This window comes from Carya illinoinensis, chromosome 6 (assembly GCF_018687715.1).
Source record: "Carya illinoinensis cultivar Pawnee chromosome 6, C.illinoinensisPawnee_v1, whole genome shotgun sequence".
NCBI classification, from domain to species: domain Eukaryota; kingdom Viridiplantae; phylum Streptophyta; class Magnoliopsida; order Fagales; family Juglandaceae; genus Carya; species Carya illinoinensis.
The window spans coordinates 30,361,276-30,377,071 of NC_056757.1; the positions used below are offsets into that span (position 1 = coordinate 30,361,276).

The 15,796-nt window shown below is 37.9% G+C and overlaps 3 protein-coding genes and 1 non-coding gene across 10 annotated transcripts; 3 read left to right on the forward strand and 1 right to left on the reverse strand.

Annotated features, from left to right (window-relative positions):
* Positions 1-1,798: 1,798 nt before the first annotated feature.
* Positions 1,799-3,272, reverse strand: LOC122314450 (protein bicaudal C homolog 1-A-like). Its single transcript, XM_043130066.1, has one exon. The coding sequence runs from the start codon at positions 3,156-3,158 to the stop codon at positions 2,271-2,273; it is 888 nt and encodes a 295-aa protein (XP_042986000.1). The 5' UTR covers positions 3,159-3,272; the 3' UTR covers positions 1,799-2,270.
* A 2,627-nt stretch (positions 3,273-5,899) lies between these two features.
* TRNAK-CUU lies at positions 5,900-5,972 on the forward strand. The gene has a single exon. It is a non-coding gene; the product is annotated as a tRNA-Lys (tRNA).
* Positions 5,973-6,084: 112 nt separating this feature from the next.
* LOC122312471 (acyl carrier protein 1, chloroplastic-like) lies at positions 6,085-8,213 on the forward strand. 3 transcript variants are annotated; one of them, XM_043127091.1, is made up of 4 exons: positions 6,085-6,372; positions 7,361-7,474; positions 7,564-7,686; positions 7,786-8,213. In XM_043127091.1, the coding sequence occupies exons 1-4, from the start codon at positions 6,088-6,090 to the stop codon at positions 7,909-7,911; spliced, it is 648 nt and encodes a 215-aa protein (XP_042983025.1). In that variant the 5' UTR covers positions 6,085-6,087; the 3' UTR covers positions 7,912-8,213. The 3 variants fall into 3 exon arrangements, with proteins under 3 accessions (XP_042983025.1, XP_042983026.1, XP_042983028.1); XM_043127092.1 differs by having other exon boundaries at positions 7,364-7,474; XM_043127094.1 differs by having other exon boundaries at positions 7,373-7,474.
* A 675-nt stretch (positions 8,214-8,888) lies between these two features.
* Positions 8,889-15,760, forward strand: LOC122313238 (RNA polymerase II C-terminal domain phosphatase-like 3). Of its 5 annotated transcripts, none has more exons than XM_043128057.1 (12): positions 8,889-9,882; positions 10,018-10,150; positions 10,297-10,352; positions 10,448-10,508; positions 10,618-12,051; positions 12,779-13,372; positions 13,473-13,619; positions 13,710-13,978; positions 14,085-14,196; positions 14,282-14,539; positions 14,780-14,826; positions 14,946-15,760. In XM_043128057.1, the coding sequence occupies exons 1-12, from the start codon at positions 9,203-9,205 to the stop codon at positions 15,007-15,009; spliced, it is 3,855 nt and encodes a 1,284-aa protein (XP_042983991.1). In that variant the 5' UTR covers positions 8,889-9,202; the 3' UTR covers positions 15,010-15,760. The 5 variants fall into 5 exon arrangements, with proteins under 5 accessions (XP_042983991.1, XP_042983993.1, XP_042983992.1 ...); XM_043128059.1 differs by having other exon boundaries at positions 14,282-14,500; XM_043128058.1 differs by having other exon boundaries at positions 12,788-13,372.
* Positions 15,761-15,796: the final 36 nt, after the last annotated feature.

Below are 15,796 nucleotides of genomic sequence, written 5' to 3' on the forward strand. Positions count from 1 at the left end.
TTCGGCTTTATCTCTTGGGCCGGTAATTCTGCCCCGCATTCTAGAGAAGAGAAGGAGTTGTTGGATGGCCCAGCAGGCCTATTTGCCTAACTTGGACTGAAGCAAAAAGAATTGAAAAAAAATAAAATAAAATAAAATCATTTTGAGAGCATAGGCAAGAGCTCAGAGTCCATCTCTGCTTTCATCTGATTTTCAAACCACCCTGGTTATTTCACGAGGCTCAAATGACCAACATAGTTGCATGGGCGGCGCTTGCACAGAGATGGAAAACCGGAGGAGAAGGCAGATAAACCAAGAATCCATCAGCTTCTTATTATTATTATTAGTATAAATAAAATAAAGTTTTATTAAAGCAAGAAGAATCGATCAAGTTCTTAACAAAAGATGGGTGATAAAATGAAGCGTATCTGGTCACTAATCTCAGTCTCGACCATTATTATATTCATGTCACCCTGTAAAGGAAAAAAAAAAAAAAAAATCTCTTGGACAAGGCACCGTGTAAAACTGAAAATAGGACCTGAGCTGCCAAAGAAACTTGTCAAGACCAGGCAGGATATGCAGCAACATAGGCAGGCTTAAGCGTTCTAAAAATAAGGTTTACATGCACATACAACATTACCATCTTTCCCAGAAACGTATTTTATGATCTTGATTTATGTCCATGAATTTGCAATAGAGACTCCATAGACTGTCACTTAGGGTAGAGACCAATCTTTTGTAGGTAACAGTTTTATGCAAAAGAAGGCCTATATAATGAATTAAGCCAATCAAGCATGGAAGAAAGAGTGATGCTTACATGAGAATACCCAGAGTCTTAAGATTGAACAAAAGCTCATGCAATGATTGAAAAATTAATCAGATAATACACCTCTACCTACATCTTTTGCTTGGCACCAGCAGCTAAAGTTAGAACAAAAGATAATAATAAAATCAAAGAATCTAAACTGGAATCAACCTAAACGCAAAGTGCCGGTCAGCTAAACTCAGCACCATAACATGAGAGGGGCCCTACCATTCTAAAAGGTTGACAAGTTATTATACTCTTCCAATCCAGACAAAGTGAAAGGGACCTCAATCTATGTGACAAGAAGCTTTTATTGGATCAGTGAATAGCCCAGCATTGGGGCAGGGTGAAACACTTGATTTGAAAATCAATATCTACTCTTTCTGGAAGCACAAAAGAATTTATCAGAGAAGCACAATAGTCAAGTTCTCAAAAGCGCAGTCCTGAACCAAAACAAAAACCTTATTCGTTGGTAACTGAGCCATAACAGAACATTACTAATTAAGGTTTTGGTCAGTACTTAAGATGCAACATAAGAGGAGCCATTCAACATCAACCGATTCTGATTGTAAAATACTGAGTTATCTTAGTTACAAGATAGTCAACCCAATTATCCTAAACATCAGGATACGTTCAGCAGACTCTATGCAAGATAATCGAGCGAAAGTGATTAATGAAACTATCACTCAGCTTGTATGAATTCCTTGCTCCTCTAAAACCAGTTTAGAGCCAGCACTTACAAAAAAAAAAAAAAAATACCATTGTAGAGTCAACAGCATTTGAGATGGGCAGGCAAGAAGCGGATGTGACCAATGATTAGAACCACAAACCAACGCAATGAGAAGCCAATATCTCAATAGGATCAGTAATTGAAGCATATAAAAGCCCAAAAACTTAATCTTAGACTTGGAGAGGTCAGATGAGATAATAAGTAATAACCAACCTCACCAAACAGGTATTAAAGACATTACACCAACATAGTATGATATTTTTACTTAGAAAGTATAAAGGAGATACCATAAGTATAGTGACCAGCTGATTTTTATACAATAACGAATAATCTTAAAATTCTTATCGAACAAAGAACAGATTCTAAAAGTTTCAAACATTCTAAAAATTACATATAGTTTCTTTTCATTCATTAGTAAACATATCAAGAAAGAATAGCTCATGAAAGAAAATCCTCTTTCCCGGATTTCCTACAACAATTCATTAGTCATACATAGCATCTCAAGTACCATTACCAAGGGAAAGATCAACATACAAAACTGCTCCATTTCAAAACTGCTAACCAACAGAAGGAAACGAGATTATAAATATAATCACCTTCTGGTTATTATTAATATCATCATCAGCAGCAGCAGAACGAGGCTCAAACCATCTCAGTCATGCATTTTATCCAATATTTCAGCCATGACCGAGGGTTTATAAGATTAAGATTACAGCTACATTCTTTTTTTCCTTTTAGAACTGAAAGAGAAAATACTCACGAAAACCCCTTGCGAAGCTTTTGAATTGCGGAATACATTTTGCGCCTGGAGCCAATGGCGTTGATTCCCATATCCTTGAGATCCTCCAGCGTCAACATCGGCAAAACATCGTCGTCTACCTCATGTATCTCAAACACCGGCGCGTACCGACTCAACCCCAATTCGAACAGCCACGACCTCACTCCCTCGCTCGTCACGCACTTCCGGTCCCTCGAATCAGACTCGGGGAAGTTGTCCAACTCAACGGCGTCGTTTTCGCGACTCTGCGAAGCCCTAGCGCGGCCTTGCCTTCTAAATCCGTACCACAAATCGAGCTCCACATTGTCGACCGAGTGGACTGGGCTGTGGTCCTTCTGCTGACTGTCCGAGTCCGGATCGAAATCTCTAAATCCTTCGTTTTGGTTGCCGTCTTCTCTGCTGTCGCCCTCAGCCACGGCTCCGTCTTCTATTCTCGTGGCCCAATTAGATCGGACCCGCTTCGTCGCGCCCCGCTTCGCCTTCTTCCGGTTCGCGAATTCGAGATTCCCGTCGCCATTTTGGTTCCTATCTTCTGGAGGCTCCTGGATATCGTGGTAATCGCCGCCGTTGACGAGGTTGGTAAGGGAACGAGCCTTCACCGACTTAGAGGAGTGCTCCTTGGGGAGCCTCAAGGGATGTTGCTTGTTTCTTCGGACGTGAGACTCGTACGAGAGAGTGGCTGGCTGGTCTCCGATTTCGCCTAATCGTACGCTGGGCCGGCGTTGCCGTTTCGGGGCCAAAGCCTGTCCGGGGTTGTCGGTCGACAGTACGGCAGTCGTCTCTTCTAATGCTGTTGTCGTGGTTGCGGTTGCGGCTGTTGGGCCGGCGGTCATTAGGGCTTCTGGTGGTTGTAGCTCAGCTGCCATTACAGTGGGTGTGTAGGAAGTCACAGAGAGCCCGAGTCACTGTGTGCCCAAGCGTGCGCAGGATAAGGCTAAGTGGTACACACGGGGGAGATCGTCTTTGAATGTTGTCTTCCACTCTCCGCCGTTGGATCGGCATTGAAGTTCGTGCACTTATTTTTTTTTTATTTTAAGTTTTTGATATTTAGTAGGTTCATGAATAAAAGAAAATGGCCCGGACCAGAGAAGTAGGGCTGTGCAGACCTGACTAGACGATGGGCCAGGCAATTTTAATATTGGGCTTGAAATTAAACTCTATCTAGCCCGGCAATACTCTTTAAATTTTGAGAAATGATATTTACAGTCGTAGTTATGCAAATGCCATGCAGTCGTTTTGAAAAAAATAAATTAATATAAGACTCACATAAAAAAAATTAACTTTTTAATCGTAAACTCCACTCTTTTTCAAAACGATTACGCGATATTTGTAATTCTAAAATTGTATGTAGCATTGCTTTTAAATTTTACTATTATCTATAATGAAGAGACAGCAACGCAAAACGAGTTACACAATATCTTGAAAATTTTTATGAGAAATGCTTGGTATTTCGATAATAGATCTTGAGCATTTCTTTTGATATTTTTTTTTATTATATGATTAAGTAAATAGTTTTTATTAATATTGTGAATTTTAATTTTTTTAATATTTAAGAGTATTTTAAAAATACATGAAAACAAAAAAACTAAATACATAAAATTTTACATTTGTTAGGATCCAAATTTGGGTCCGGAGTATGTGGCTATAGAACTACTTATTTTTTATACGAATAATAATAAATATTATAAGATCTATTTTATCTGTCAATTTTCTAATTAAAACTTTAGTAACATTATATGTTTGCCTTAAATAAGTAAATAACTTTAATGGAAGTTCTCATGCACTGTTTGCTGAACCATACTAATCTTGCTGGATTTATGAAGAAAAATGTATCATATATACTTTTTTAAAAATAAGCACAATTTTGTATGACTGGTCATGAATTTTTTCTTTTCAGAACTAAGTATCCCAAACTTTTCATCCTTGCTTTTGCACACCATTTTTCATTTTCTAAATAGTAAAAATCCTTTTTACTAATTTTAAAAAATAAAAATACATCAATATATTAATAATCACTTTTTTAATTATTAAATAAAAAATTAAATATATGAACTGTAGAAACAAAAACATAAGACATTCTATCATTTTCCACGTACCTTTCCACTAATGGTGTCCGTGTACCATTCTTTTGAATTTTGAGTGACTGTTACAATGGAAATGCATGCTTTTGAGTCTTGTGACAAGATATTGTACGTGCTTGAATGTCCCCGTAAGTCTCGTGGTCATGTCCCCAGAGCCAACTCCCGCTCCAGGGGAGGCAATCACGCCCATTGCTGAAGGCTTACAAAAAATAAGGCCTTAAAATAAAGTTTTAAAAAAAATATAGATTGACATAAAATGTCACAAATAAAAATATTGCATAAAATAAAATAGAATCCAATTAGTAAAGTAATTGTTGGAAACTCTATACCATTAATCTTTGACGTTAAAGGTTATGTTTAGATGTTGAGATAAATTAAGTTTTGAATAACAGTATTTTGTAGATCTCATTAAGTTATGTTTAACTTTTTAAAATTGAAATGAGTTTAACTTTTTAGGTTAAAATGTATGAAATATGTTGACATGAATTTAATTTTTTATAAAAAATTAAAAAGATAGTAAAATTAGTTTGAAATGAATCGAGTTTAGTTCAAACCAAACACAACCTAAGAGTGGCATCCCATAAACTCTACATCATACATGAACGTATACAAATATAAATGAAAATATATTATTTATAAGTTCCATATCATACAAAAGATTATGAAGTAAACTCAAACTTCCCCACCATAAATAGGCATGGTTCCTCATTTTTTTAGTGCAACCACAACATAAAATGAATAATACTTCATGGTTTACTATTAGCCACGAAGAGTTTTGTTACGTATAAGTAAAGTCGAATACTAATTTGCGTATTAATATTAATTTTTTCATATTAAAATTTTAAATTTATAGTGTTTTCAATAAAATTTACTTTTTAATCAATCAAATTAGATTAGTGCACAATTATATTTGTAACTAGATTTTTCCAGACACATATAGTGAAGTGAATTAAGAGATGGCTAGTGGCTTAACTATTAAGATAAGAGAAATGATATTTACAGTTAAAGTTGTGCAAATGCCGTGTAGTTTTTTTGAAAAAGGTGAATTAATATGGGACCCACGTGAAAAAAAAAACTAACTTTTTAATTGTGGATCTCACTTTTTTTCAAAGTGATTGTACGGCGTTTGCACATTCTACAACTATATGTAGCATTACTTTTAAGAAAAATATAAATATTTAAATCTATTTATTTCTATTAATTTAAGTTTTTGAGACAAATAATGTTTTCACATAATATTTGAGTAGAAGTCATAAATTTAAACTTTGACTTTCAATTTAATTAAATATTTCACATATTAAACTTATTTATTGAGAGGAACTTAGCTTAAATTTTTGGAACAAATTGTGATTTCAAAAAACATCCGTCAATCTGTTTTTGTTGCTCTCTTTGGATGGCATTAATATAATAGTTTTAAAATTAAATGGCATGGGCTTAGGAAAAAAAAAAAATTAAATGGCATGGATGCATCACTCTTGTATGTGCAGAATGAGGTATAATTAAAACTCCAGTATCTGGAGTAATAAGCCCGTCTAGCTCAGCCGGTAGAGCGCAAGGCTCTTAACCTTGTGGTCGTGGGTTCGAGCCCCACGGTGGGCGTTGATTTTGAATCCTCTATTTCTCTGTTTTTTAAGACTTTTTTTCTCTTTTTCTTTTGGAATATCCCTTTTATTTTTATCTTATAGTAAAAATAATATAGCCAAGTGGAGCGCCAATGGGACTCGCACCTGACAATGCCAACAAAATCCCTGTCGTGACAGTGCCAACAAAATCCCGCAAAACCCAATCCAAAGTTGAAAGGACCAACCTTTACACGTTTACGCCCACTTGCCAATCTGTTCACGACTTGCCCAGCCTTCTCTCTCTCTTACTGTTTTATCTGCCCCCATCGCCCCCGGTAACCTCACGTTTCTTCAGCGCGAGACCTCTAATGGCCACTATCTCCGCTATTTCTGCTACCTTTGGAGCTTCTCTTAAGCCATGCTTCAAGAATAATAAGGTGAATAAGGGCCTCTTTTCTTGTAAGTTCATTTTCATTAAATTAGTTGTGTAAAACTCAGATCTGATTCACTTCTTGTTACTATAGGTGTTGAATTGACTCAGATTTTGTTGTGATATTATTGCCTTTTGTTTTGTTCCCTAAGAATACCCAAAACTTCTTCTGTTAATAGGGTGAAAAATGAAGAAGCTAAATCCGGGTTACATGAAGATCTCTCTCTCTCTCTGACTGGGCATTGATTTATTGTTTACTAAGCTGGAAAATTAGTCAGTGTGAATAAATTTAGTTAATTTCTCACCAATTTTTTCTGAGTTCTGGCAATTGTTGAATTGAGAGGACCATAGACTTTTGACAGACCCATTTGTTTAAATTAGGAGGTGGACATAGATTGTGTACCGTGTTATTAGTGTCTGGTGCCTTAGTTTCGACCATCTTGTTGTTTGTCTTCAATGCTTATCTCACTTTTCAGTGGTCTTGTGTGGCTTTAAATTTTTAGATTATGTATCTATACTTTACAATCTTTTCGTTCCCGTTTGACACATTCTCAGGGTTTAGGACTATACCTCATGCCTCCAAGCAAGATTGTAAAATATTGTTTTTGCAGATGAGAGAAGATGAATTGAGGTGAAAGTTAAAAGTTGAATAAAATATTGTTAAAATATATATTTTTAAAATTTTTTTATTTTGAGATTTAAAAAAGTTGAATTATTTATTTTATTTTGTGTGGAAACTTGAGAAAGTTGTAATAATGAGATGAGTTGAGAAGTATTGTGAAAACAAATGAGTACTCAAGTCTGAATTTTTGAAAAATTATTCAGATGAGTTTTAGAGACCCGTCCCCCATTATGGTTATAAGAAAAGTAAAAGTACCAATACATTTTTATGATAGCTGATGTGGGAAGCTTTCACGTTAACACTTCAAATTTTGGGTTTTAATGACTAAAAACTAATTGAGATGGAAGTTATTTAACTCTGAAGTCCTAAAAAGGAGCTTGTGCAGGTGACTGGTGGGACTTCAACCACTCTGAAGATGGTTAGAGCAGGTTGGGCAAAGAATGTCTTCCCTACTTTAAGGACCTCGCGCTTCAATGTTTGCTGCGCGGTATTTCCCTTCCCTTCTTACTTTGGTTCCTTGAATGTTGGTAAATGAAGTCGTATAGCTAACGATCTTTTAATTTACATGTGTGGCAGGCCAAGCCTGAGACAGTGCAGAAAGTTTGTGAGATAGTAAAGAAACAATTGGCATTGTCTGATGAGACAGAGCTCACCCCAGAGTCCAAGTTCGCTGCCCTCGGAGCTGATTCTCTTGATACTGTAATACCACAATTGGGTGCTTAGTTTTGCTTCATCTTCAACTGATAAGATTATTTTAATCAACATGATTATGATGATGAAATAATACTGGCAATGTAGGTGGAAATAGTAATGGGTTTGGAGGAAGAATTTGGAATCAGTGTCGAGGAGGAAAGCTCTCAGAATATAACGACAGTCCAAGAAGCAGCTGATCTGATAGAGAAGCTTGTCCAGAAGAAGCCTTAGACTAGGAGCTGGTTGGTTGGGATGTAGCAGTTTTGTTACTATTTGAGGCAATATCATGTTAAGTAATTTGGAAGGGATAGTTTGCTTTCCCTTCAAAATGTTCCTGTTGTTTTTTTTTTTTTTTTTTTGAATGGGTGTCCCTCTTAATCAGTCTCAGAATTAGAACTGATGTCGCTTTGAATTTGAATAGATTAATTTCAAGGAACATGTAGCTTCTGTATCAGATGCAAAATCCATTTGGTATGGACTTTGATGATTTGGACACCAACGTCCAGCAGTGTAATGAATTTCTCCTTCCCTAACCCCTCTCTCTCTCTCTCTCTCTCTCTCGCTGAAGATCAGAGACAAGGCATTTTGTATTTGTTACTCTTAAAGCGAGTATATCTCAGGTAGGATTCGGAACATTGATTTATGTATTACTATTATTCAAATTAACCGGATATGTATAATTCTTTTTCCAAACTTCACAAGGAAAAAAGTTGTGGATGACCCCATGCCACCAAGAACCGTAGACAGCCGAGCATGCTATTTGGGAATGCAATATCTCTGCCCAGATGTATGGGGACAAGGTTCAGCGACCGAGGTTGGGACCAGCAACGGAGGAGATACCTCAATCTATATTTAGAAGTTTGTCAATAAAATTTGTTTTTCAGCGACTGTGTAAAAAAATGCTGATAATTTTGATTCTCATTTTTCTCTTCTTGTTTCATATTAGATAATTAAAAATTAATTATTATATTTTACTTAAAGTTCTATGATGTTATATCATTAAATGATAAGATGAAAAATAGATTTTTATAAAAGATATTTCCTTCATTTAATAGACGTGACAAAATTTACTTTATAAAATTATTGTGACGAGTACATTAGTATGGTCAATATTCCATCTCTCTCACCCATTCCGTATAGGTGACGTGTACGATCCAGATTCAAAATCTGACGTATCCGTCTATATAATCTCACCTCTTCTCTCCTTCCTCGTATCTCTTCATTCTTGGACTTCATATCTCGTCCGTCTTTCAGACTTCAGTAACTTCGAGTTTTACTTTCTGTAGCTGAGGGAAAGGAGCTAAGAGTCTTAACATTCCAAGCTTCTCAAATCAGATCTGACGTCAAATTTTATCACCATTTTGAATCTTTTTTTCTCTCTTAAACTCGGTTATAATTTATTATGTCAATCCGATCTTTGAGAAATTGAACAAAAACTTTCTGTAATTTGTAAGATCCGGTGGAGATCAGGTCGATGTTGAATTTCTTGGTGATTATAGGATTCTGAATAAGATTTTAATTTATGGTCGTTGCTGGGTCGAATTGGTTTGGGGGAAATAATTGTGAGGGTATCGAGGAAGCCCTAGGTGAGATGGGGAAGGATGAAACTAAGATCGAAGACGTAGAAGAAGGTGAAATTTCTGATGGAGCTTCGGTGGAGGAGATCACCGAGGAAAATCTCAAAAAGCAGGAGAATGCTACAGCGACGACGACGGTCTCGTCGAAACCAAAAGCAGGAGCTAGGGTTTGGACGATGCAGGATCTGTATAAGTACCAGGTCTCTCGTGGCTATGGTTCGAGTTTGTATAATCTGGCGTGGGCACAGGCCGTGCAGAATAAGCCTCTGAATGAGATTTTCGTGATGGAGGCGGAGGTTGAACAGGACGAGAAATCGAAGCGGTCGTCGGCTCCTCCAAATTCTAACGCAAAGGAAGTTGATGAAGTTGTGCTCGATAATGATAGTAAGGACGAGATGGATGCTAAAGTTGTGGATGTGGGGAAAGAGGAAGGGGAATTGGAGGAAGGTGAGATTGATTTGGATTCAGAGCCGATCGAAAAGGAAGTCGAGTCTGAGGAAGTTAAAGAAGACGCAGTTTTGAGCAGTGAGAGTGTGAATGTTGAGAGCTCGGAGATTGTTTTGGAGAAGCGAGTGACTTGGATTCGGGAAACTCTGGAGAGTGCAACGGTGACGGAGGCAGAGACGTAAGTTCGCAATTTGAATGGTATTGGATTTGGAGTATGATGGGTAACTTGCCTAATTGAGACACTTACTTGGGGTGTTTTGGCGACGGATGATTTATTTTGAAATTGATATTTTTGGCTGGTTTTTTGTTGTAGATCATTTGGGGAAGTTTGCTCCCGAGTACACAGCAGTATGGAGAGCTTGCGAAAAGTGTTGTCAGAAAGTAGTGTTCCCACAAAGGATGCTCTTGTTCAATTGTTGTTTACTGCTATTGAGGCAGTCAACTCGGTAAGGCACCCCAGCAGCGTTTTTGAACTTGCCACATTCTTATCACCCCTGGGTATTTGCTTTAAATAGCCTATCTTATGTAATCTTAATGAATTCGACGATCTGGTTTTAAACATGGGAGAGCTTCAATTGTTGTTTGATTTCAGGTGTTCTCTTCCATGAACAAAAAACGAAAGGAGCAGAATAAAGAAAATTTGTTGAGGTTTTAATCATTCTTTGATTCTCAGTTCTGTAATTTATTTGAAACTTGATGCCATCGATTTTTTAGTCATCTCATTAGTTGCATTTTGGTTACAGGTTCATTTCTGATGTCAAGTTCGGTAATCCCCCTCTTTTCTCCTCTGAGCAGATGAAAGAGGTGCGGTTTTATATAACTTAGTTAAAGAAGATTTTCTGGCCTCACCTTTGTTTTAGCTTAGGAAGGTTGTTGGTGTTCTCGAATCTAAAACTTGGTGTCTTTTTCACAGATAGAGGTCATGAGGTCCTCTGTGGATTCTGTTGATGTTTTCTCGAGCACAATAGATGGTGTTAAAAGTAAAGAAATGGCGATAATTGATGCGGCTAATAATAAGGATTTTGATGCTTCAGCCATAAGTGATGGTCACGAATTGACTTCTAACAAGTTATCTTCAGATTCTATTGCTGTTGGATCCTTGGTTCTTAGTAATACAAATATTCTACCTGAAGCTTTGAAGCCAGGAGTTTCTAGTTTTAAAAGTAGAGCAATTCTGCTCCCGCTGTTAGACCTTCACAAAGATCATGATATAGACAGTCTCCCCTCGCCCACACGGGAAGCACCATCGTCTTTCCCTGTACACAACATAATGGATATTGGAGACGGGATGGCTAGACCAGTGTTACCCGCTGCTAACGTGGGGCATGACACAGAAGCTTCAAAATTGCATATTTATGAAACTGATGCACTCAAAGCTTTTTCTACCTATCAACAAAAGTTTGGTCAAAATTCCTTGTTTACAAGTGATAGACTCCCTAGCCCGACCCCTTCAGAAGAATTTGATGACGGGGATGGTGACACTAGTGGGGAGGTTTCTAGTTCTTCTTCCATTGGTAATATAAGAAATGTTAATCCACCCTTTTTGTGGGGACCAACAGGTACTCCCTCCATGGACAGTTCTAGCATGCATGGACCAATTACCACTAAAAGCATCACGCCTATAACTTTTGGGTCCAATAGCATAGTGAGAGCTTCGGCAAAGAGCAGAGACCCAAGGCTTCGCTTAGCCAATTATGATTCCAATGCTTTATATTTTAACCAACTCCCCTTATCATCGGTGCATAACACACCTAAAGTGGAATCCGATGGAACGATAAGCTCAAGAAAGCAAAAAGCTCTCGAGGAGACTACCTTGGAGGGCCACGTACTGAAAAGGCAAAGGAATGGATTGGAAAATTCTGGGGTTGTCCGGGATATGAAAAATGTGTCGGGAAGTGGTGGCTGGTTGGATGACACTAAAACGGTTGGGCCTCAGTTAATGAACAGAAACCAGTTGATGGAGAGTTCAGAAACTGATCCCAGGAAAATAGTTGAGCTTGTAAGTTGTTCTGGCATTAGTTGTGCTAACGCTAATGCAACAATTAGTGGAAATGAGCAGGTGTCTGTGACGGGTACCAGTGCTGCAGCTTCCTTGCCTGCATTATTGAAAGATATTGCTGTGAATCCAACTGTGCTGCTAAATATACTTAAGATAGGACAACAGCAGAGTTTAGAAGCAGATGTCCAGCAAAAGTCTGCTGATCCTGCAAAAAGTACAACACAACCGCCGAGCTCAAACTCAATACTGGGAACAACTCCCATGGTGAATGTTGCTCCATCAAAGGTCTCGGGGCTTTTGCTGAAACCGGCAGCAACACTTAAGGTTCCTTCACAAATTGTTCCCATGGTGAGCAGTTCATTTATCTATTTCCCACTTTTCTGAATTAGGAAACTATATCAAGAATAAGTATGTGCTTTTTTAAGTAGGAGTCTGTTCTTTGTGCTGGCTTAGTGGCTTATTTTTTTATTGTTTTAATGCAGCTTCAACATTCCTCTGCTCTTTTTGCCCATTATTTTTTTAGTTGCATCCAAATTGCAATGTGGTCGGTAACTTTTAGAAGGGGCTTACTTATCATAAAACTTTTACAAGGCGTTTTAATTTCACTTTTATTGTTATTTTTTTCTGAATAATTAGTTTGTTTGATCTTTAAATTGGTTTCCCTTAATGTTAGTTGGTCTCGTGATTAGATATCTCAAGAGATTTCACAATAAACGCACAAACTGATGTGGTTTCATATAGTACGTTAGATGTACTTTATAATAAAAATAATTTTACAATATGACGTACAACATGAAGTTACGTTAGTTTGTAAGTTTACTTTTGTGAAATCTCTTTGTAGCTAAAACATTTCTCATATTTCAAATGCAATTGAATAAGAGTTATACAAATTTAAGAGAACTTTTTCTACTTATCCGGTTAAGTAAGATAAAGTTTTATTTGTCATTCCCTGCTGATGAATTAAGTAAAATTAGACCATATAGTTGATTCTAATATTAAACATTTTAAATGAGAATAAATTATTGCTATGCTTGCTTCGTTTGAATATAGCGTGATGCATACTTGATGATGACAGCGCCTGCAGGAGGACTTGGGTAAAATTCGCATGAAGCCCCGTGACCCTCGCCGGATCCTCCATGATAATACACTTCAAAAGAATCCAATATTGGGATATGAGCAGCCCAAAATTATTGTACCCCTTACGTCAAGCACCCAAAAGCAAGAGTGTCAGGTCGATACAAAGTCAACACCTTCTCAATCAGTAATGCAACCTGACATTGCTCGGCAGTTCACCAAGAATCTGAAAAATATTGCTGATTTTATGTCTGTTTCCCAAGCATCGACAACTCCACCAATAATTTCTCACAGCATATCTTCTGGAGCAGTGCAAGGTAAGCCAGAAAAAGTGGATATGAAAGCTGTAGCTTCAAATTCTGAGGACCAGCGCTCTGGGACAAGTCCAGCACCTGAGATAGGTGTAGCAATTGCCTCTCGTTCAGAAAACATGTGGGGAGATGTTGAGCATTTATTTGAAGGATACGATGACCAACAAAAAGCTGCTATCCAGAGAGAGAGGGCGAGGAGGATAGAAGAACAGAAGAAAATGTTTTCTGCACACAAGCTCTGCCTTGTATTGGATTTAGATCACACACTTCTCAATTCAGCTAAGGTAACAGCTTATTTAGTTTTTTATTTGCCCTTTTTGGCGGCCAATCCTGGGAGAGAGTGTTTATTTTGTAATATCTGTTGTAATTTGACACATCTTTCAGTTTGGGGAAGTAGATCCAATTCATGATGAGATATTGAGAAAAAAAGAGGAACAGGATCGTGAAAAACAGCAGAGGCACCTCTTCCGCTTTCCTCATATGGGAATGTGGACCAAACTACGACCTGGTATTTGGAATTTTTTGGAGAAGGTAATTGTGATTTATTGATCGTTTTGCTTAAATAATTATTGGGCATTTTAGTTCAATTTGAGGCACTCATTGTTTTTCCTGTTTGCACAGGCTAGTAAGCTTTATGAGCTGCATCTATACACTATGGGGAACAAACTGTATGCTACAGAGATGGCTAAAGTGCTTGATCCCAAAGGGGTTCTGTTTGCGGGACGAGTTATCTCTAGGGGTGATGATGGTGATCTTATTGATGGTGATGAGAGAGTTCCAAAGAATAAGGATCTGGAAGGGGTTCTGGGTATGGAATCAGCTGTCGTAATTATAGATGATTCTGTGAGGGTTTGGCCGCATAACAAACTGAATTTGATAGTTGTAGAAAGGTTAGTTACCTGTATTTGAGGTAGAATGTGTGACTTGTGTAGTGATTCTACTTTGCTAGGCAGCCTCACTCTTTCATCGCGATACTGATGCATTGATTTATTGCAGGTATACATACTTTCCCTGCAGTAGACGCCAATTTGGGCTTCCAGGTCCTTCTCTGCTAGAGATTGACCATGATGAGAGACCAGAAGATGGAACTTTGGCATCCTCTTCAGCGGTGAGGCTAATTTTCAACTTGCATAGAGATTTTGCAAATGATTAAACCACACTCCTGTCAATCATTTGTTTTATGTCCCAAACAGGTTATTGAGAGAATACATCAAAACTTTTTCTCACATCAATCCTTGGATGAAGTTGATGTCAGAAATATACTGGCCGAGGAACAGCGGAAGATTTTGGGTGGCTGTAGTATAGTATTTAGCAGGGTGTTTCCAGTTGGCGAAGCCAATCCTCATCTACATCCATTGTGGCAGACAGCTGAACAGTTTGGTGCAGTGTGCACCAATCAAATTAATGAACAGGTGACGCATGTTGTTGCCAATTCTCTTGGGACTGATAAGGTATTATTGCTAGTTTCTCTGATATCTAGAACCCTAGTTGAAATCTTGCTCACTTAAGTCATTTAAAAGTAGAAAAGCGTTGGGATCTGCATGATGCCTGGAGCCATCCTCGCTGCGTGAAGTTCTTTTAGAAACGCTTGTTCCTACAATGAGACTTAGCTTAGCAAAACAGTATTATTTATTTATTTATTTTGGATGTGGGTTTAAAGAAAATATTTGCTTGTCTCTTGTTGTGAACAGGTGAATTGGGCTCTTTCTACAGGAAGATTTGTTGTATATCCAGGCTGGTAAGTTACTTTATCCGAATCATAGACTAGTTTTTCCCCAGTTCCTCTTTTTTATTTTTGATGGAATTGACATTCTCCCCCCTCAACCGGTTCAACCTCTCTTTTTGCTGTAAAAACAGGGTGGAAGCATCAGCGTTGCTTTACCGAAGGGCCAATGAGCGAGATTTTGCCATTAAACCATAAAACAATCCCCTCCCATTGGTAAACTTAGAGCCTGACAAACATAAAATCCAAAATCGCACTATGCTTCCGGATGGGTCATGAGTTCGTGCTAGGTAGGTTCGGGCAAGATTTGAACAGACTGGGGATCTAGGATTTTTCAATCTTTGGGTGGATTACATATTTTAGGCGAAAAGAGTATTTTGAGCGGGGCGGTGGTAGTTGACCAAATATGAATGGGAGGGATTTGGCTGACTGAAATTCCCAATGCGGCAAGGTTTTGGACAATATGGATTGCCGTGAGACCTTGGCTAGTCCCATGAATCAATGCATCGGCCTTCTAGGAACATCCAGAAAATACGAAACGGAAGTTAAAATGGTTAAGAAACAATATGAAAGAGCCACCGAAAACCGACCCACTGGAGCTGCTTTGAAATGCTTCAATGTGGGAAGTCAGAGAGAGAGAGAGAGAGAGAGAGAGAGCAAAAGGCATCCGTCAACTTTTGTTCTGAAATTGTTGTCAGCGTATGCGGGTGTGACTGATGATACTGGCATTCGGCAAAAGTTCACTCTCAAAAGGATCCTGAAGTGGGGCTGGTGGTTGTTTTTCTTAGTTTCTTTGGTTAGCAACCTTTCTTCATTATTTTTTTTTCAATTCGTAACTTAATGGTCGAGGCCTCCCTCGTACACACAAAATGTTATAGTCTTGGGAATCTAAGAGCGTACTTTGAAATGAAATGAAAAAGAAAAGAATAAAGAATGACTTTTAATTCAAGCCTTCGTCTCTAGAAACTCATGTCGAAAAGAGAAT

Bases quoted from the DNA above. Each gene is read 5' to 3' on its own strand.
- LOC122313238 (XM_043128057.1), top strand. From the start codon at position 9,203: ATGGTCGTTGCTGGGTCGAATTGGTTTGGGGGAAATAATTGTGAGGGT. The intron at 12,052-12,778 runs GTGAGCAGTTCA...TGATGATGACAG, and splicing joins CTTCACAAATTGTTCCCATG to CGCCTGCAGGAGGACTTGGG. The intron at 14,827-14,945 runs GTAAGTTACTTT...CTGTAAAAACAG, and splicing joins TTTGTTGTATATCCAGGCTG to GGTGGAAGCATCAGCGTTGC.
- LOC122314450 (XM_043130066.1), bottom strand. From the start codon at position 3,158: ATGGCAGCTGAGCTACAACCACCAGAAGCCCTAATGACCGCCGGCCCA.
- LOC122312471 (XM_043127091.1), top strand. From the start codon at position 6,088: ATGGGACTCGCACCTGACAATGCCAACAAAATCCCTGTCGTGACAGTG. The intron at 7,475-7,563 runs GTATTTCCCTTC...CATGTGTGGCAG, and splicing joins GCTTCAATGTTTGCTGCGCG to GCCAAGCCTGAGACAGTGCA. The intron at 7,687-7,785 runs GTAATACCACAA...CTGGCAATGTAG, and splicing joins GAGCTGATTCTCTTGATACT to GTGGAAATAGTAATGGGTTT.